This window comes from Leiobunum rupestre, chromosome 6, assembly GCF_980474605.1.
Source record: "Leiobunum rupestre chromosome 6, qqLeiRupe1.1.hap1, whole genome shotgun sequence".
Classification (NCBI taxonomy): domain Eukaryota; kingdom Metazoa; phylum Arthropoda; class Arachnida; order Opiliones; family Sclerosomatidae; genus Leiobunum; species Leiobunum rupestre.
The window spans coordinates 19,384,681-19,403,201 of record NC_143389.1 but is presented as its reverse complement, the minus strand read 5'-3'; the positions used below and the strand labels follow the sequence as shown (position 1 = coordinate 19,403,201).

At 36.3% G+C, this 18,521-nt stretch overlaps 1 protein-coding gene across 2 annotated transcripts in view; it reads right to left on the bottom strand.

The window, feature by feature from the left end:
• Nucleotides 1–9,918, bottom strand: part of LOC149940141 (lachesin-like) — a 51,333-nt gene extending 41,415 nt beyond the window's left edge. Inside the window, exon 1 of one of the 2 annotated variants that reach the window (XM_090178096.1) lies at nucleotides 9,497–9,918. In XM_090178096.1, coding sequence (XP_090034222.1) covers nucleotides 9,497–9,560 — 64 coding nt within the window. In that variant the 5' untranslated portion in view covers nucleotides 9,561–9,918. The remainder of the gene's footprint in view (nucleotides 1–9,496) is intronic. The other variant, XM_090178097.1, reaches the window with a different exon arrangement.
• Nucleotides 9,919–18,521: the final 8,603 nt, after the last annotated feature.

The window sequence follows — 18,521 nt, the reverse complement described above, 5'->3', positions numbered from 1 at the left end:
ATTGCCTGGTTAGGTTAGGTAAGGTAACACTGCATGATGTTCTGACAGATGCTGAAACGGATACAACCGAATCCTAAACCCGGAGAAGTGCGGGTTTTTCGGTCGAATGGGACAATCCCATTAGACCGAATCCTAAATCCACCAAAGTGTGGCTTTTTCGGTCGAATGGGATTCGGCGCAATGGAACAGATTCATTTTATTGGGGTTTTGTTTACGCTTCTTTGTGATCTCTAATGATGCGCGTATGTCTAAGTGGACGGAGTTGTTTACTTTACAAATGACTTTTGTGTCCTCGAAACGGGGGATATGTTTCGATTCGGTGGTGTGTGATTTGTTGTGAAGCATTATGTTCTTTAAGTCTGATGTTAAAATTACGTTTGGTTCGGCCTATATATATTTTCCCCACAAGAACATGGTATTTCATAGACACCATAATTATCTAATTTATTAATTTTATCTTTTATGGGGGTGAAGATATTTTATAGTTTATTTGTGGGTTTGAATATGAGTTTAATTTAAAAGTTCTTCTCGATGAGGCATTGGTGGAATACTTTTATATGGAAATATTAGACATTATAACATTAGTAGAACTCTTGTGTTAAAAATCGTTTCTTTAAAGCTAATGAAAAATTCTACATACAAAAAACTAGCTTGGCAATGGGATCACCCCTTTGTCCCCTATTGTGTTATATAAACATGAATAACCTGGAAAAACTACAATATTAAATTCACCATTTATCATCGATTTTTGGAAAAGATATGTGGATGACATTGTGGTAGTATGGTGGCATGGAGTTGGAGAAAAAAATCAAATGCATTCTTAGAATACCTTCACTTACAAGATAAAGCCATCCAATTTACTTTTGAAATCGAAACCAATAATTATATGCCGTTCTTAGACGTATTAATAGAAAAAGCTCTTTCGCCTCGCATCAAGAAGAGCCGGGTTCGATTCCAGCTTGTGGCACTGACTCGTGAGTGAAAAATCGGAACAACTCCTTCTGCGTTGAGTTTGCAAGTTCTCTCCCTACTGGTTTCAAGGGTTATCCCCCGAGTTTTTCGGTTACCCCTTTCCAAAAAAATTGTTGAGCTCAACGGTAATAGTTACTGTAGGGAGTTGTTGGGTCGCGTGGCTTGAAGGGCTTTCCACCACCCTCCTACGCATTGTAATCCGGCCACCTGAAATAATGGCTTCAAAAGTCGCTTGATGACTTAGGCCTAAGGTGGTGCCTTGGGTATTAGCCAAGCTGATTATTACTTAATTTTTAATATAATTTCTATCCAAGTCTAAAGAAAACCCTTCGCGGTAACCATGCCTCCACAGGCTAAATCGAACCAACAACTTTCAGCGTTTATTATTTCATTGACCAAGCTATAAAGATATGCTCGAACGATGAACTCCTGAAACAAGAAATCTCACTCATAAAAGCGATAGCCGAGGCTTCGATACCTACGTACTCAATAGAGGAATTGACAGAATTGTAAATAGTGACAGAAATGAATTTTGTAAACAAGTCATAGTAGTAATATCGTACAAAGAAACCGTGTCTACCATCATCGGTAGCGTGTTCGGCCCGGCGAAAATTAAACTAATATTCAAACCCAAAAATAAGCTAAAAAACATCTTCACCCCCATGAAAGATAAAATTAATGAATTAGATAATTATGTTGTCGATGAAATTCCATGTTCATGTGGAAAAATCTATATAGGTAAAAGGAAACGTAATTATAAAATCAGACTTTAAGAACATAATGCCGACGTACGTCACAACAGATCACATAAATCAGGTCTGGCTGAACATACCAGCGAATCGAAACATATCTCCCGTTTCGAGGACACAAAATTAATTTGTAAAGTAGACAATTCCTTCCACTTCGACATACGCGCATCATTAGAGATCACAAAGAAACGTAAACAAAACCCCGACAATATTCTAAACAGAGACGACGGACCAAAAAACCTTATTGCGCTTTATTGGATTAAAAATTTTAAATTCCAAGTAGATAAAAATTATTCCCCCTAAAGATAAACTTGTTAAAAACATTTGTAATTTTTTTAATTGTCTGTAATTTTCTATAATTTGCTTCGTACTCTTAAATGTCATATATAAGAGCTTAGCGCCAACTCTACAATTTAGATCTGATGATGCCCCCTAACAGGAAAGCAAAACTAGTCGTACGTGTTTTAAAAAACATTTAAATTAAAAAATAAAAACTGTATTATACAAAAAACGAATTATTTTCTTAATTGAGTAAAATGATGTTTTACTTCTGACCTTCACATATAAGCCGCAATTTTTCGAAACCTCAAACGGATCCACCTTTATTGTTTCATTTTGGGTTAGAAACATTAAATCATATGCCAATTAAACGCATTTGAAAATAGCTCTCTTGTTGCGAAGAGAACAATTTTTTATGACCATTTTCATTATAAAGAAAAAGATGATTAGTTTTCCATCACTAAACTTTTAGTTTGTGTCCAATCAGAGTCGTGCAGTGCCTGTACTTTCTGCTGCTCCAATTTTCACGGCTCTGTGTTCAATTTGTTAAAGGTCTAGTATTTCTTCTGCCTGTTTTCCTTTAAGTTTACTTCCCGCCGCGCAAATATCCCGGTGGTAGGCCAACCGGAGAACACGTTGGCCTACTACCAGGATATTTGGGTGGCGGGAAGTAAACTTAAAGGAAAACAGGCAGAAGAAATACTAGGCCTTTAAGAAGAAAAACACGTTACTTTGCTAATGACCAGAGTTTGAGTGTAAGTCAGCAATTGTAAATCTTATATTTTACAAGAATGTATTTATGAATTCTTGGTTAGAATGACTATGATGAGAAGATAAGCGTGTCTTACAACTCACGGTCTGCCCCTCCCCTGAACAGCCAATCAAATCGGCTCGGTTTCTCATTGGTTCCTTACAACGTAGTCTTTCGTGGCGATTGAAACCGGTGGGTGACGTTATCGTTGTTTCCCCCTCGTGCCAGATGAAAACTAGACCAGGGTGCCCGCGGATCGTACACAAATAAGTTTCTAAAGACACTTGAAATACGAAAACGTGAGCTTCAGATGATCCCTGTCGATGGAGCTATAAAAATCTCCATAGACGAAGTTGGCCGAACCGACCTAACTCGAAAATTTTTGAGTTCTCAAGTGCCCATGGAAATCTAGTTTCAGATTTCACCCTATCGCTGGAGACTCATTTTCAGAAGAGGATGTGCCCCCTTTAATATATAAATTTATTAATAGAATTTTGATTATAAACCGACTAAATTCTAATTTGCTTACAGGGAAGATATTATTTGGAGAAAAGCTATTGAAGGTTTGATTTTAATGCTTTATTTATATTAGATGGCACCAATTTATACTTTTTGGTGGGATAGGTATAGATACTTACAGATTTTATTACAAAAAGCCTAACACTCTTATGAACGATGTAAAAACTATAAACAATGCGGAAGAACGTCACCATAAAAAGAAACACAAAAACATTTCACGGTTTTTTGATTATTTAAAATTTATGTTTCAGACTGTTGGTGCCATCTGGTAAGATTTATCGTGTTTGAAAATTGACCTCCAATGTCGCTACCATACAAATGTATTGTTCAATTGTTCAACAGTGGTAGTGCAAGGATTATTCAATCAGGTAATCCAAGGAAGTGGGCCCCCTATTTTTATTTTTAGACCCCTTTCGAAAGATTTTAGGGCCCTTTCTGGTATATAAAAGTATCAAAATTTACTGCCAGTGACGTAAGAATAGAGGAGGCCCCATTAGTATTGAGGCTAAATTATTCTGGCTACGCTACTGCTCAAAATTTAAATTTCTTAACTCCTTAAATTTTAATATAATTTTAAATAATTTAAAAGTTAGCTCCCTATGGTTTTCGAAAATTTACATTTTTTGGTCCTCCATTTCAAATTTCAAATTAGGCCCCATTTTCGACCCCTAACCTAGCCAAATATCGTGGCTACCCAATTGAAGTTTCACCCGAATTTAAACGACTCGGTGAATAAAATAGCTGTGTATTTTCTGTAGAATATTATTTTGTAGAAAATATTTGAAACATGAAACGCGAACCGCTTCGTCCCTTTGACACCAATTTCGTTAAAAGAGGTCCTTTTTCTGCACCGCCAAACCCTTTTTAATTAAATATTTATGGACGAAATAGCCGACTTTAGCGCTCTCAAAATTATCATTCATAAATGCAAAGATATTCAAGCGATAAGGAGAATAGAAGAGTGAGTAAAAAGAGCTAGGTTGAACTCTTAATTATAAAAGTTTCACGAAAAAGAACTTTAAGGTTATTTTAGAAATTGAGACAACACTGGCTCGAGCTACTTTGGAATGTACAGACCAACAATTAAACAGCTGGACTGTTAAACAAAAATTAATGTGGACCCTTTAGTGAAAAATAAGTAAGTAGATAAAAGAATGTGGAAGCATTAAAAACACGTTTCGATTGTTGAAATTTAAAATGAAATTTAATCGGTTCATAGAGGTAACCATATTATAGAAATTAGTAGTTATATCGTTTCTGTTTTCGGGTTTTCTGACTTATTCTAGATCTGTAAAAGATATCCTAGTCCGTTCTAAAGTTATTCTTCATACTAGTTGGTCGTCATTTGGATATCCTCAAAATCAACAGTTTGATTTATAAAATATAAGTAGCCTGCACATAACAAATCAAATTATATTATTACAGTACTTGGAGTACTTCCTCTATTACTTAGATATCGTCAATTAAATAATATATTACTGTTTATTTGAAAATTTAAGGTAAACATTTAGTGCTTACTCGTTTAAGCTGGTCTTAGGCAGTTAACGAGGGTGACAAGTCTGCCAGATTTTTGTTTAAAATGGTATTAATGAAAATATAAGGCGCCATTTTTCGAAGACTCAAACGGATCCACCTTTATTGTTTCTTTTTTGGTTAGAAACATTAATTCATGTAGCTATTAAACGCATTTGATAATAGCTACCTTGTTGCGAAGAGAGCATATTTTGTTACCATGTGCTCATATTATAAAAAAATTAAAGCTTTCAATCTCTAGACCCTCTATCCAATTATTTTAAAGGTAGTTAGATCGGTTTTTAGACAGAGACAAAACACTATACTTCAGCTACGTAGAACACACTAAATAAGCGAATTCCTTTTTGTTGACAGAATAAATTATAGTTTATCTTGCTGACGGTAAATGTCAGTGAAAATCAGTTCTTTGAGAAAAGGATCGAGTGTTACTAAAAGTCCAATTTGTGCTCCCATATAAATCTGCAGTTTTCGCCTGACCAAGCGTTAGTTTTCATTATGAAAGCGCATACATTTTTAAAAAGCCCCTGTATCAAATTGGAGTCGGACCGACGTCAGCCAAAGCCACCAGTCAAAATGTCCTATGGGAGTTAGGGTCGGCCGACCATTAAAGGTCGACTGTCTGCCGACTAAAAATCTACCTGATTCCTACTCAAAACGACGTCGAGCCACAGTCGGCCCAATTTCAAAACCTGACTCGATACCGACTATAAATGTGATAGTTAACCAACTCCGAAAAAAGGAAGGGCCAACTGCATAAAATGGCGTATTTCTGACTCAGAACTGACTATAATAATCATCATCTGGGCTTATACCCTTGGCACCACCCTAGGCCCAAGTCATCTAGCGACTTATTATGCCTTTTAAACAGGTGGCCGGGTTACAACGCGTAGGAGGTTGGTGGCAAGCTCTTCATGCCACGCGAGCCAACAACCTTCCTACACTAACTATTACCGTTAACCTGTACAAGTTTTAATGAGAAGCGGAAACCGAAAACCCCAGGGGAAAAACCCCTTTAACTAGTGGGGATCGAACTCGCCTCCTCTTGCGAAAGCGCTAACCACTCCGCCACCCCACTGATTTAAAGGCATATAATAGATGAATCATAAATAAAACCGAACAGTGAATTTTCAACAGAGAGATGTTTTATTTCTAGTTCACGTATCATATACACTTAAGTATATATTTCCTACGATTACATGAAAAAAAGAAATTGGTAGAGACAATGACATCTTTAATTTTATTGATAAATTAAAACTTGATACCTTTATGCTTATTTACTATTTGAATTTTGTTACTCTTATTAATTAATATGAAACATTGTAGTGGTTCAGAATTGAAGGTCGCCATACTGACGTTTTAGCGATTCCTGTTAACTGGCGACGCTGTTTAAGGAAGAATATTAGGAGAGCTCGATTTTTGACGCGAAAAGCTATAACATAGATATTGGCGGCTGGTGTTTTGACGGGAAAGTCTGGCTCTTCCGATTAATAATTTTCTTACTCTTATTTTTTATTATTTATTCGTTATATTTTTATAAAAAATATTTTTATAATATAGCCAAGTAAGGCAGCACATAATTTTTCGAAGCATAAGAATATATATTAAGAAAATATTATTTTATAGCAATAAAATAAAGCATGAAAATTATGTTCTTCTGATTATAAAATTATTTTACCCGTATTATAAGATTTATAGCATTTATTAAATAGTTTAACGGTTTCGTTATTTTTTTATAAAAAGTATTTTTATATTATAATAACATAAAGCAGCACATTAATTTTTGAACCATGAGAGGTTAACCAAAAGAGGGTTGAATAGTAATAAAATAGCGAATGAAAACCACTTTCATAAATATTATAAGCCAACATTTTCTGGTAAAAAATCTCAGTTAGAAAATGAAACATATAATTTGGTTTTTGGGACAATATTTATTTCAAAACTTAGCTGATAGCAATTAAAATCAATCAAGAAATAAGTTGAGAAACAGCAATTTCACTAGAGCACTAAAATTGTGTAATTGTCTAAAATTATGTTCTAAATAATTTTCCGCTCTCGATTACACGTAAAACAACGGTCCTGTGATTGCATCATTAGCTATTTGATATAAGTTGTTCTTCTTCTAATCTAAGGCTCTGACATTTAGGTAAAATATGATAAAATTGACAAACAATACATAAAATTGGCTCGGTAAACATTTGATGAATGTCAAATAGACTCCAATACATATTTCATCGCAACTCCTAGTCTACCTGAGGAATGGTTTTTTCTCGGTAGATGGAAAGTTTTTGAATATAGGTATAAACGCTGGTTGATAGCTATACACATGGTAGCCCAGCTAATGATCTTCGATACACTGAACCAATTCACCACATCATTAGTCATAACCCACTGTATACTACCAGCAAATAAGGATCTATAAAAAAAACCATGGCTTAGAATACACCCAAAGTAGTAATGTATAAGATTGCCTTTTATAATTCACTCTTACCTGTATAATGTTGCAGTCTTGGAGAGAGGGAAATGCCAGCCCTTTTTAATGTTTCGTAAATTTTGATCAAGTTCGGGCCTTGGCTCTGACAAGAGATTGACAAATGCACTTTTCGGCGCGCGATAACGAGCTAGAAACTCACGTTCCCATAATTTCAAAGAATCTGACTTATCGTGTTATATTATATTCCTTTTTAAATAATGTTCAAAAGCGTTTACCTCTCAATTTATTTCCTGAGCTTTTCGGCAACCACCTAACGGACAATAATCCACAATTTTATTGGCAAGCTTTTTTGTCGGCTAGCGATAACCACTCGCAAAATAAACAGAACGCAATCTTTTTGCGATCGAGATATCAATGTTAACCGATTTTACTAATATCCGTCTAACGAAATAAGTATCCATTTAGACCATAAGGGGCTATTAACAAATTACGTAACGCAAAAATAACATTTTCGACACGCGCACTATAAGTTACGTAACCAATACTCTGACTCACTCATTTGAAATATCACCATAAGCCTAAAAATTATTAAATTTATTAAGCTTATTTATTTATTGTTTTAATTATAGAAAACTAATTGTATTTTTCCAAACCACGCACCATTTCTGCTAATTTAGCGAGGAATCGTTATTTGGCGATTCTAAAAACCCTCTTTCCACCGGACCCTTAGACGTTTAGAGTTGGAATTTGGACCAGGACCCAAAAACGACTTTTTGAATGAAGCCCGATCCTAAGTCGACTCTTTGCGCTACAGGGGAGCCTTTCCTTTTTAGCGAAATTAATTTGGCATTATCGCTACCTGGATTGTAGCTAGTGCCAATTTCGTTTTGCGGTGTATAAGTGAATATTTTTTTCAAATCATATTTTAGACGGTTTCAAAAGAGGAAATTAACGCACTGTTAAATATACTTTAAATCATATAGTTATTATTACATATAGATCGAACCACGAATTATATTTCTGGACTTTACAATGTAAATTTACTGTTAACTTTTATTTTCCAATTAAATTTAATAGGATTTGAGAAATTTATTTGTAGTAACCATTGTTGTTAAGTTTAAGGAATATACCAGTTTAGTTAACTGCTCTTGTGGTTTTGTGGTTGGGCTGACCAATCTTAGATATTTTAATTATGGATGATCAGCCAAACGATAGAAATCAAATTGATGATAACCTAACTAACTAACTGTTCTACAAATAAGATTTAGTCAATTGAAACGTTAAAAGGAACCACCTATGGACTGCAATGCAAAGGATGAAAAAAATTAGCGAATAAGTAGATTAGTCCATTATGAAAAGGGATAAAAAAGCTAAACCCTAAGCAAATTTGAAGAAATTTAAAAACTTACAAATAGCTCTTACCGATAGGTCTTCGAGCAAACAAAAAGACGCGAAACTCGAAACAGTTGAGGTTTCTATAACATAAAATAAATAAAAAGTAAAAAATAGAAAATGTTGCCTCTTACGTCACAGTCTCTTACTTTTACAAGTCTACGAGTGCGCGCTACAGTCCCCAGAGGAATATTTAGGTTTTTCTTGCGCGCGTGCAAATCGCACGTGCGAAGAATATACTAATAAAAACGTTTTTTGTGACGTAAGAGCAGCATATTCTATTTTTTGACTTTTTCTTATTTTATTTTATAGAAACATCTATTGTAGTATTTCACTAGTTGACTTAGGCCTGTGTGGCTCCTTGGGTATTAGCTTAGCTGATTATTATTATTAACAAGCCAGTTGTAGTTAGTCATTTAGGTTTTAACATTGTAAAGGTCTAAGCCCAAAAAACTTAGTTTGATGCTACTAATAAAATGAGCTTCCAAATTCCATAGAACTAACCAAGAAAATCAGTGAATGTTAACGTTAACGAATAAAATATTTAATGGGTTGATACTTAGTTATACAAAAAATCTTTTATTAGAAAACCAAAAATCAGATTGTTTGCTTAATCGTAAAATGAGCTTCCAAATTCTTTAGAACTAACCAAGAAAACCAGTGAATGTTAACGTTAATGAATAAAATATTTAATGGGTTGAAACTTATTAATTAACTAATTAAAAATATTTTATTCGCAAAACCAAGAATCTTATTGTTTGCTTAATCTTAAAACGTGCCTTTCAAATTACTAAAATATTTATTTAATAACAAAAATTGAGAAATATCTGTTCGTAAATAAATGTTACAAATCGTGCCGAGGCTACTTACGTAAACCAATGACATACACAAAGACGAACAAGGACGCAGCCTGAATATCCGATAAAAACAGCATAGAGGACGTAAAAGAATGAGTGGTCTTTCCACCTGATCCAAATACGAGCGTCAAACGTCAAAAGTGTATTTCAGGGTGACGGAGAATCTGTTCGACAGCTTTGGTCCGGAGGCTACATAACGCACTCGGACATTTCGAAAACTTCCGAAGCAAACTTTCTCAAAAACGAGAACGTTCCTCTCTTGATAAACTGCTTTTAAACGTTCGTTAAAGAGTTTATGACACGAAGGAAAACTATTAATTCCGCGATGGGCCGTTGAAAGTCTCGGAGCGTGTCTTTTCGACGGAGCGCTGAAGACGGCGTTCGTTCGCTCCGGGAGGGAGCAGTTCGCGGACCGAGTATCTCCTTCGACGTCAAGCCTTGTTTTGACAATGCGATCCGATTATGCTGGCTCCCGTTATATATAGATATATATTGTAGAGGAGAAAATCGTCCCTTTTATTCTAATCAATACTCGTTTCTTCCGAGAGTTGGTGCTGACATCTAACGTGGAAAATTCTTCGTCACACATGTTCGCCTTATTCGCGGGGATCGAGTTTGAAACGAATCTTTACGCTTCAGGAGTCTATTATACGGAGAGCTGCGGGCGAGAGAGAGAGAAAGAGAGACTCGGTTTTCTCGATAAACTACTCATTAAAGAGTAGGGCGCAATTATTCAGCTTCTTGACTCGCCCGAACGGGTCACTATTAGGCTTAAGATTGCCTTTATTAAAAAAGTCATTAAAAAAAGGGCACTTTTTAAGAACCAATTTCTTTTCGACGTTGGAAAAGCAAACGGCTCCGTGAATATTTTTACCCGCTTTTTACCAGTTTCGCGGACTTTCTTTGAAAGGTTGAAAAGGAGTCGATATCCGAGTATATCTACTTTGAACCTTTCGTACTTGTTACGATGGATATATACCGATTAAAAATAGCGGTGCACTTTTACGGATTCTGCATTTCGGTTTTACTAATTGAAAACCCATTTTATTTGCATAAATTGGGCTTTAATTAATTCAATTAATTGTAATATTTTCTAAAAACCACGAAATAAGTACGACATGAACTCAATCTAAAATTATTTTGGCATTATTTACGCTACAGCGGAAAATTTCCAAAGGACGTGGGCTTTCGAAGCCAGCTTTCGCTGCCATCTTGAAAAATGGCCGTCATACTAGAAGTTCTTATATATCTTTGAAACTAATTAAATTAGTTATTAAACCATGGTGAAAAAAATTAAACATATACGATATACGATCTTTGAAACTGTTTATCCAATTTTTATTATATTTGAATAATATTCGAATTAAATAATGAAATTAGAGTACGTGTCTGATTGTTAAACATTTATTTTTATTTTTCAAAACCAAATTAAGTTCTTAAGTTAATTATGTAATTAGATATCAAATAATATCCGATACCACGTCAACGAAAATCTGCCATATTTTGCCAGTACTTATAGAATGATTCCTCTACAATATAGCCGAGAAACGAATGCAACTCAGACTTCTAGAAAGATTTTATATTAAGATCCCTTCATCGGTTTAATAGCTTTAAACCTTTTTTATCTCTTTAATAATGAAACCTAAATTACGTCATATTTTACACGTAATAATTATATAACCAACCACTTACACTGTAACTATTTCTTTGAAAAGTCAACCGTCAGATAGTTTAAAATGTAAAAATTATTTTTAAGTTAGGATTAGTTAATAAATTTACACCACTGTTTTAGAAATAAAAGTTGACAATATTTATTTACAACACTACCGCTGTAAATTAATGTGATCAGCACATAATAGAGTTTTTTTATTCCCCCTTTATGGACACATATACCGGTAGTGCAGATTTGAATAGTCATTTGTGTTTCATATCCGCTTCTAGTGTTTTTACGTGTGCTAGTATGTTACGTTATGTTTGACCTTTATATGACATTTAATACTTTTTTGTAATTTATTAACGCCTGGTTTTCCAAGGGTGTCAATTTTGTCTTTCCGCGGCGCCATAATTTGGTGGATTATTTTTGTTACCCCTTAAAGACTGAAATGAGCCCGTTGTTGCCCAAAAAACATCCGATTTTATGGACCAAATTATTAAAATACAAACAAATTAGGTTTTTGTCCTTTAAAGACCTTGGTTTTAGTTTCGTATTATTTAAAGTGTCTAACTTATTTTTCATTCCGTAATAATTTATGAACGGTAGGTTAAAACCTCTGCTCAATGCTATTTTACTTATGAAGTTAAGTTCGTCGATGAGCTGAACTTCGACGTTATACTACAAACATTTGTGGTCGTTTGATGTATCGGCAACAGGCAGTCTTCACACATTCACTCCTATGAAGTCATATGTTCAAAAACTGAATTTTTCAATTGTTTTCAGTTTCAAATGTGAATATCTTTTTTGATTAATATCGTTTATGAACGTCATAAATGTTTCAAAATTGTTCATCCCATCTATGAGCAACAAACACAGAAGAACGCAATGCTTTTTAAGACGGGCATTTTCGTGTGTACATTTAACATTGGCTAGACGCTTTAGCGCCTGCCACCGTCAGAGGGGGAAAGTTCTGAATATGTCTTCCCCCGCCCGTAAAATGCTTTTCCAAAATGGCGCGTCCAATGAAAGTTGTACGCGAGACGGGGGTAGGGCGTTCTCCTTACATGTTTGTTCCTCCTAGATCTCATGCTCTAATTGGGTAGTACGTCATCGACGTAGGGGAATAAGGGTCCGAACTTGACCATCGTGCAAAAATCAAGGAGGTCCCTCTGTTAAAATGTGGAAAAAAAAGATTACAACTTAATTCAAGATAATCGCTAGAAATAAGAATAAAAAAGAGAAAGTCAACTAATCAATCGCGAAAATGGCCCTGTTCACCACATTATATACTCATAAATTTATATTTAAATCTCTCTCTTTTTAGATTGGGACAAATCCCTCCCCCCCCCCGTAAAGGTTTAATAAAAAACGATATAGTTGTGTGCTGATCGCCGCGATTTTGATGATCGATTTATAGGGCTGTGCGCGAACTCGAACATCATCGACCTCGGATTAGAGGCTTGCGCCGCCGCTAAACGCCGCCGCCACCGATAATTTTGAACGCGCCGATCACGCCGCCGCCGCCGCCGATACCAAGAACGGCGCGCCGCCGTTTCTTTTTTTCCTTTATACACTTTTTTTTTGGTATATTAAGCTTGGTTTTCATTTATTCATTGATTGGAAGGCTTAGAGCGTCAGTGGCGTAGCCAGAATTTCGTCAAAGGGGGTCCAAGAATGTTAATATTAAGAGGGGTGTCGAGAAGGGGGTGTCAATTAAGTATAGTCAAGATAGGCCCAGGGGGTTGACATTGAACCCTCCTTGTCTACGCCACTGCAGAGCGCTATCGTGGAGCACGACCAAAAAAATAAAAAGCCAATATCGAGCCTTCATCCGAATTTCAATCCGGCATAGCTGTAAATAATTTTAGATGCCATTTGACGTCAGGCCAGTGGCCTACCTCGGAAGGACCATGAACTAATTAATGTACTTCGCACATTAAAACATTAAAACAAACGTTTTAGAAATTGAGCCAGTCCCACGTGTTTTCCTTCTTCCCCGGTTATCATTAGTTTGTTAGTTCCTAACTCCGCCGCCAGAGCACACATTTAACAATCGCCCGAAGCAAATATTCGGGAACGGAGCGTCCCTGTACGAAGTACATTAATTAGTCCATGGAAGGACTAGTACGAGTTGGTATTTGCCCGTGCCCTTCTGGTCGCGTGTTTTTTAAACTGTCGCTACAAGAAATAGCTCTGAAATCTATACAAACGCCGGCGTAAGCCACCGCCGCCGGTATATTTTGGGTCAAACGCCGCCGCCTACCCATATCAGATCGGCGCAGGCCTCTACCTCAGATAAGTAATTGGAGAATTCTCGTCGATTACCGAGTACCAAAAAATTGCATAGTCGGGGTACTCCATTACTCGAATAAGTTGCGCTCTTAGCTCTTCGAGTATTTGTTATTTCTATCCTCGTTACTTCAAAGTTCCAAGAGTTATTTTGACAACTTTGGAGGGGGGGAGGGGGTCAATAAACGGTACCTACAAAATTGTGGAAACTGTGGTTCTTTTAAATTAAAGAAATATTTTTCAGCATTGAAAGTTGATTTATACTCCTTTTAAATTTAATTTCATAATTTCTTGAATAAAAACAGCTTCTAATCAAGTTCTCGATAACTTGACTCGTTAAAAATATCACTCTAGGTTTTTTTTGTAGTTACTCGACTCGAAAAAGAGAAAGTTTCCCTTTAATCAAGTACTAGATAACTTGACTTGATACCAGATAACCGACTCGATTGCCTAAAACCCCTAATCGCACAGTTCAATCGTTTAGTATATCGACGAGACCCGTGAGTTGCTTTGAAACCGCCGTTGTGTTGTAAATAGATATTTTCAACTTTTAATTTTACCACAGTGGTGAAATTCTAATCATATGTACAATTGGGACGGTAAAAAGAATTCGTTTATTTATTCTTCGGTTATTTTTTGAAAATTAAAATGACAACTAATTTAATTTACTTAAATATGCTTTTCGTCTCATTTTATGAATAACGGGTACTCCTATTCCATCACCTGACCATAGCATCTGTGTACCAAATGAAATATTTTTAATCGAATAACGTGTCTATAATTTACACTGCATTCACTCAGATTTTGTAGATTTAATAGTTTTACGAGCTAACTATATTTTCTTTCAAAATGTTTTTTGAAAAAGCAACGTAAGCCTGCAAAGGTGGAGGTTTCAAGCAAAAAACATTAGCGGGATAGGTGAAAGGATACTCCTCTCACGAGATATTTATTATTTACTTCTGGTATAATGATCATTATACGATTGCTAAACTTATTAACCAAGGAACACATACAGAACACTAGGTGCAAAGTCTCATCCTGCATTAAATTAAAAGCGCGGTTGTTTTATTGCCCGTAGCAAGTAGAACCCGAAACAAAACACACTTCAACCCTTGGGAAATATGTGGAAACTTGGCCCTTTTTCTCAAGAACGTTCTTAAGAGTTTCTTAAGAAATGATTAAAGCAAACTATTAAGAAAGCCTAAAGAATTGGTTTTTCCAAAAACATATATTCTAAAGAAAACCTTAAAATTTCCTAAACATTCCCTTAAGATTTCCCTAAACATTTCCTAAAGAATTCCCTAAACAGACAAAAATTAATGATAACTTATTTCTTTCAATTTGATATTTTTACCTGTCCGAGGGGACTTTGTACCCTAGGAGGGGTTATACAAACACCGTGTCTGTCTGTCTGTGGGTCTGTCAGGCCTGCGAACGCATTCGCATTTTCGGGGCAAAGGGTAATCACTGCGTACGCAGTTTCTTAGAATCAGGGAAAAGGTTTTTCCAAAAGCGCCCTCTTTTTGTCATTGGGTGTAGTATAATTTTTTAATCGGCCGGGATTCGAACCAGAGCCCGCTTGAACGATAGGTGAGCGTTCTACCGCAGAACCACGGATACAGTTACGGTTCACCGAAAATTAAAAACTCTTCCGAGGAGAGGTATATTTTGGCTTGCCAACTTGTTTAAACGTGTTGTAATTGACTTATATATAAAATATTTTTTGTTAATTTTTAAATGGCTATTAAATATTTAAGCCCAATAAAATGTTTTATTATTTATATAAGAAGATCTGGTTATATTGGCGCGGGTCATTTTTTCCTATACCTCAAAAAGTTTCCTTTTGGGCCCCCACCTCTTAAATGTGCCCTTGTCTTTCGGAAAATAGTAATATCATCAAACTTCAATTCTTTCCAAACTTCATTTATGCTAAGAGTTCTTAAGACTACTATTCCAAGTAAAACAGAACTTATTATGTTATTAGATCGTTTGTCCTGTTTGTTTTTATTTATTTCAATCCATGCCAGCGGCTCTTTCGGTTATTTTAATGGTTTTTTAACAAGGATAATTTGATAATAAAACACTATCTCCAGTCAGTTTTGGAAAACCAATAGACGCTAGCATAAACTCTATTAATGTCTTATTCAACTTGTTAAGAGGTTCCACGTGCGCCTTGACATTTTAGTATAAAATGGCTCGAGCGATTTCGCGCGAGCTCCCTAAAATAATAAAAATGCGCGAGACTTTTACGCTAAAATATCAAGGAGCGCGTGGAACCTTTTAACAAGTTGAACAAGACATATTTAATTTATGCTAACGCCTATTAGATACAAGGCTTATTTGGTTTTTTTAACGGAAACACTTCAAGAGAATGATGTGGATTGGGAGCAACGATAAAAGTCGTCTGAAAAGGTGGAAAATAGACCTGAATTTCTAATATAAAACATAAACCTATCATATGGTGTATCAATGGTAAGAATAGCCTCATAAAATCAATGGATTATTGGTAAATTAATTTACTTTAAAGGGGAACGGCCAAGCTTTTCCAAATATGGCCTTATTTCCGTATCAAAAGATTAACAAGACGTTCAATATACTAACATGTACCTTTTTGTCTTGAAAAAAAAGCTTTTGGCCCAAAAAGTTTAAACGAAAAATAACGCCAGGTGTTTGGGTTTGAATTTTCGCCGCCATCTTAGGGGCTGCCGCCAGCGCCCCTAACCCCGTATGAGCGATTTGAGAACTATCCTAACTTTTAAAATCGTGCAATTTAGGCTTAAGTCTCTTATAACTGGAACGCGCCGCGCGTACGAAACAAATTTTTTGCGTCTTCAGCAGCGCGCGCTTTTACGTTGTTTTTCTGTCTCACCGACTTCTCACCAGGTGTCGCGGCGGACACGCGCTTTTCGATTTCCCGAAATTTCTTTATTTTATTAAAAATTAACCACTCAATATTTTATGATGTGGTTTTCGCCATAAATTTTAGTTTTTAATGGGCTATAGGGCTATATAACTGGTTAAAGCTTGAACGTTCCCCTTTAACACCAAGATTCTAATTAAAAAGGTGGTGACACTTTAAACGAAGATTTTACGACTGGTGACCACTTAGGATTTAATCCACCACAATAGGCGAAAAACATGCAAAATTTCCAGTGCACAAGTTTAGAAGGTAGATTCTATATAGATGCAAAAGTAGAGCTAAGTTTGGGGAAAATAGTCAAATGGGTGCCACCTACTGTATAAAGTTCAAGTGGTGTTGAAGATTATAATAGTCAAAATATTAACCAGCACTAAAATCATGGGCAAAAGCTCTATTCTAACTTACGTTATAGTTCTGCGAATCAAAATCCGGTTCGTTTGACCCCCAAGCAGATGCATTATTAAGCCCTCAATATAAGATATGTCTGAATATACTTACCGACAGTGTATTTCAAATTGAATTTTGGTGCAATGTTTTATTTCGAGGTCTAAACTCAGCTAAAGGGCAATGTTTAGAAATACTCAATCACGCAGTCTGTCGGCGAGCATTTATTGATAGACAATCTTCTCTGGATTAAACTGCCCCCCCCCCCGCGTTCCAACAATACCTACCAAAGACGTTGTATGACACTATCCAGCCCTTAATGGGTCACGGGGTGCAATAGGTGGTGGCTTTAGCGGGGCGTAGGAATCTTTCACTTGTAACCCATAAGGGTGGTAGCGGACTGGGAGATGTTACCGTTGGTAAAATGGTTCCACCCACATCTAAGACATCCATTAGGTAACGGCCGGAAACTGGGCTTCAGCTCAGGGTAACGGGAAAGATCCATGCACCACATCGTTCTCACGAAGTTTGTTTCCAGCTGTGTTATCCGCCTTTGAGGGCCTTAGCTTCCGGACGTTGACTCCTCCCTCTTGTGCTCTAGGTGTCAGTCGATGATCCTACATAAACCATTCTTATTCCCTGGCTGTGAGCAAAGTGCGGTGCTAGTCGTCCCATTGCTGCTTTTTTCGGTTGATTGAATGTCTTGCGTCTGTGGTGTTACTGTTAACAGTAAGGCTCTCATGTTGTTTCAGGCTGTTGGTCACCGCCTGGGCTGTGGACCCTATCTCAGGGCATTGTGATGATTGATTACCGGTGATATACAGGGTGTCTAATTTTGCTCGGACGTAGTAATTTTCTCAAAAACTATATTAGGTAGAGTTTTGACTATTATCAGGGCATACATATGGCGTAAGGAACATTCTATTACCTAATTTTCAGAAAATTCGAAAAAGATTTTAATATGTTTCAAACATTTATTTTTGACCGGTAAATGAGAGACGAAAACCTTTCATGATAAAATTGTAGAGCATACTAGAAAACGTACAAATTAAGTAAGTTTGATCAAAACGACCGATTGTTCATTAAGATATGAGGTCTGGAAAAAACTTGCTGTTAATAGGAGGTAGTCACTTTTTCGGGCACAAATGTAACAAAGATGGATCTTTTTATTCAATCAAATCCCAAAACGAAACACCAACAAATTGCAGTTGGAGATAAATTATTCCTACGTTTGATGCAATGCATGTTTCCGCATGATGACGCATTTCTCGAAATGAAAGCTGTATCATATCGGGAATGACCAGTTGGAAGGCAATAATAATTAATTGGCGCCATTCTTCGAGCGTCGCAATAGGCGTCTGGTAAACGTACTCCTTGATGAAGCCATAGAATGGGACCGTTCTTTCCACTTCATCGCTGAAAGAACTCAGCATTTAATTGAGCTACAAGAGCTTGAGGCTGATGTGGTGGCACGCCGTCATGCTGAAACCATAGCCGGCGGTAGTTCGTTTAGTGAGAGCTCCAAATAGTTCTGCCCGTTCAGACATTTTGGTACAAAAGGGGTCGATCAGTCGATTGCAGGCCAGACCCGCCGAAATTTCACTTGATGATGGTGAGTTAATCCCCAGTGAGGATCAACATCATCCGACATCGGTTTATTCTGGTGGTTGAAAGGCTGGAAAACGAACATTTATCGGACACCAAGAGTAGATTTAAGAATATCCAGATATTCTTTGCACATGATGCTCAGCCAGTTTTAAAAGTGCTCGAATACAATAGTTTTTAAAGAAA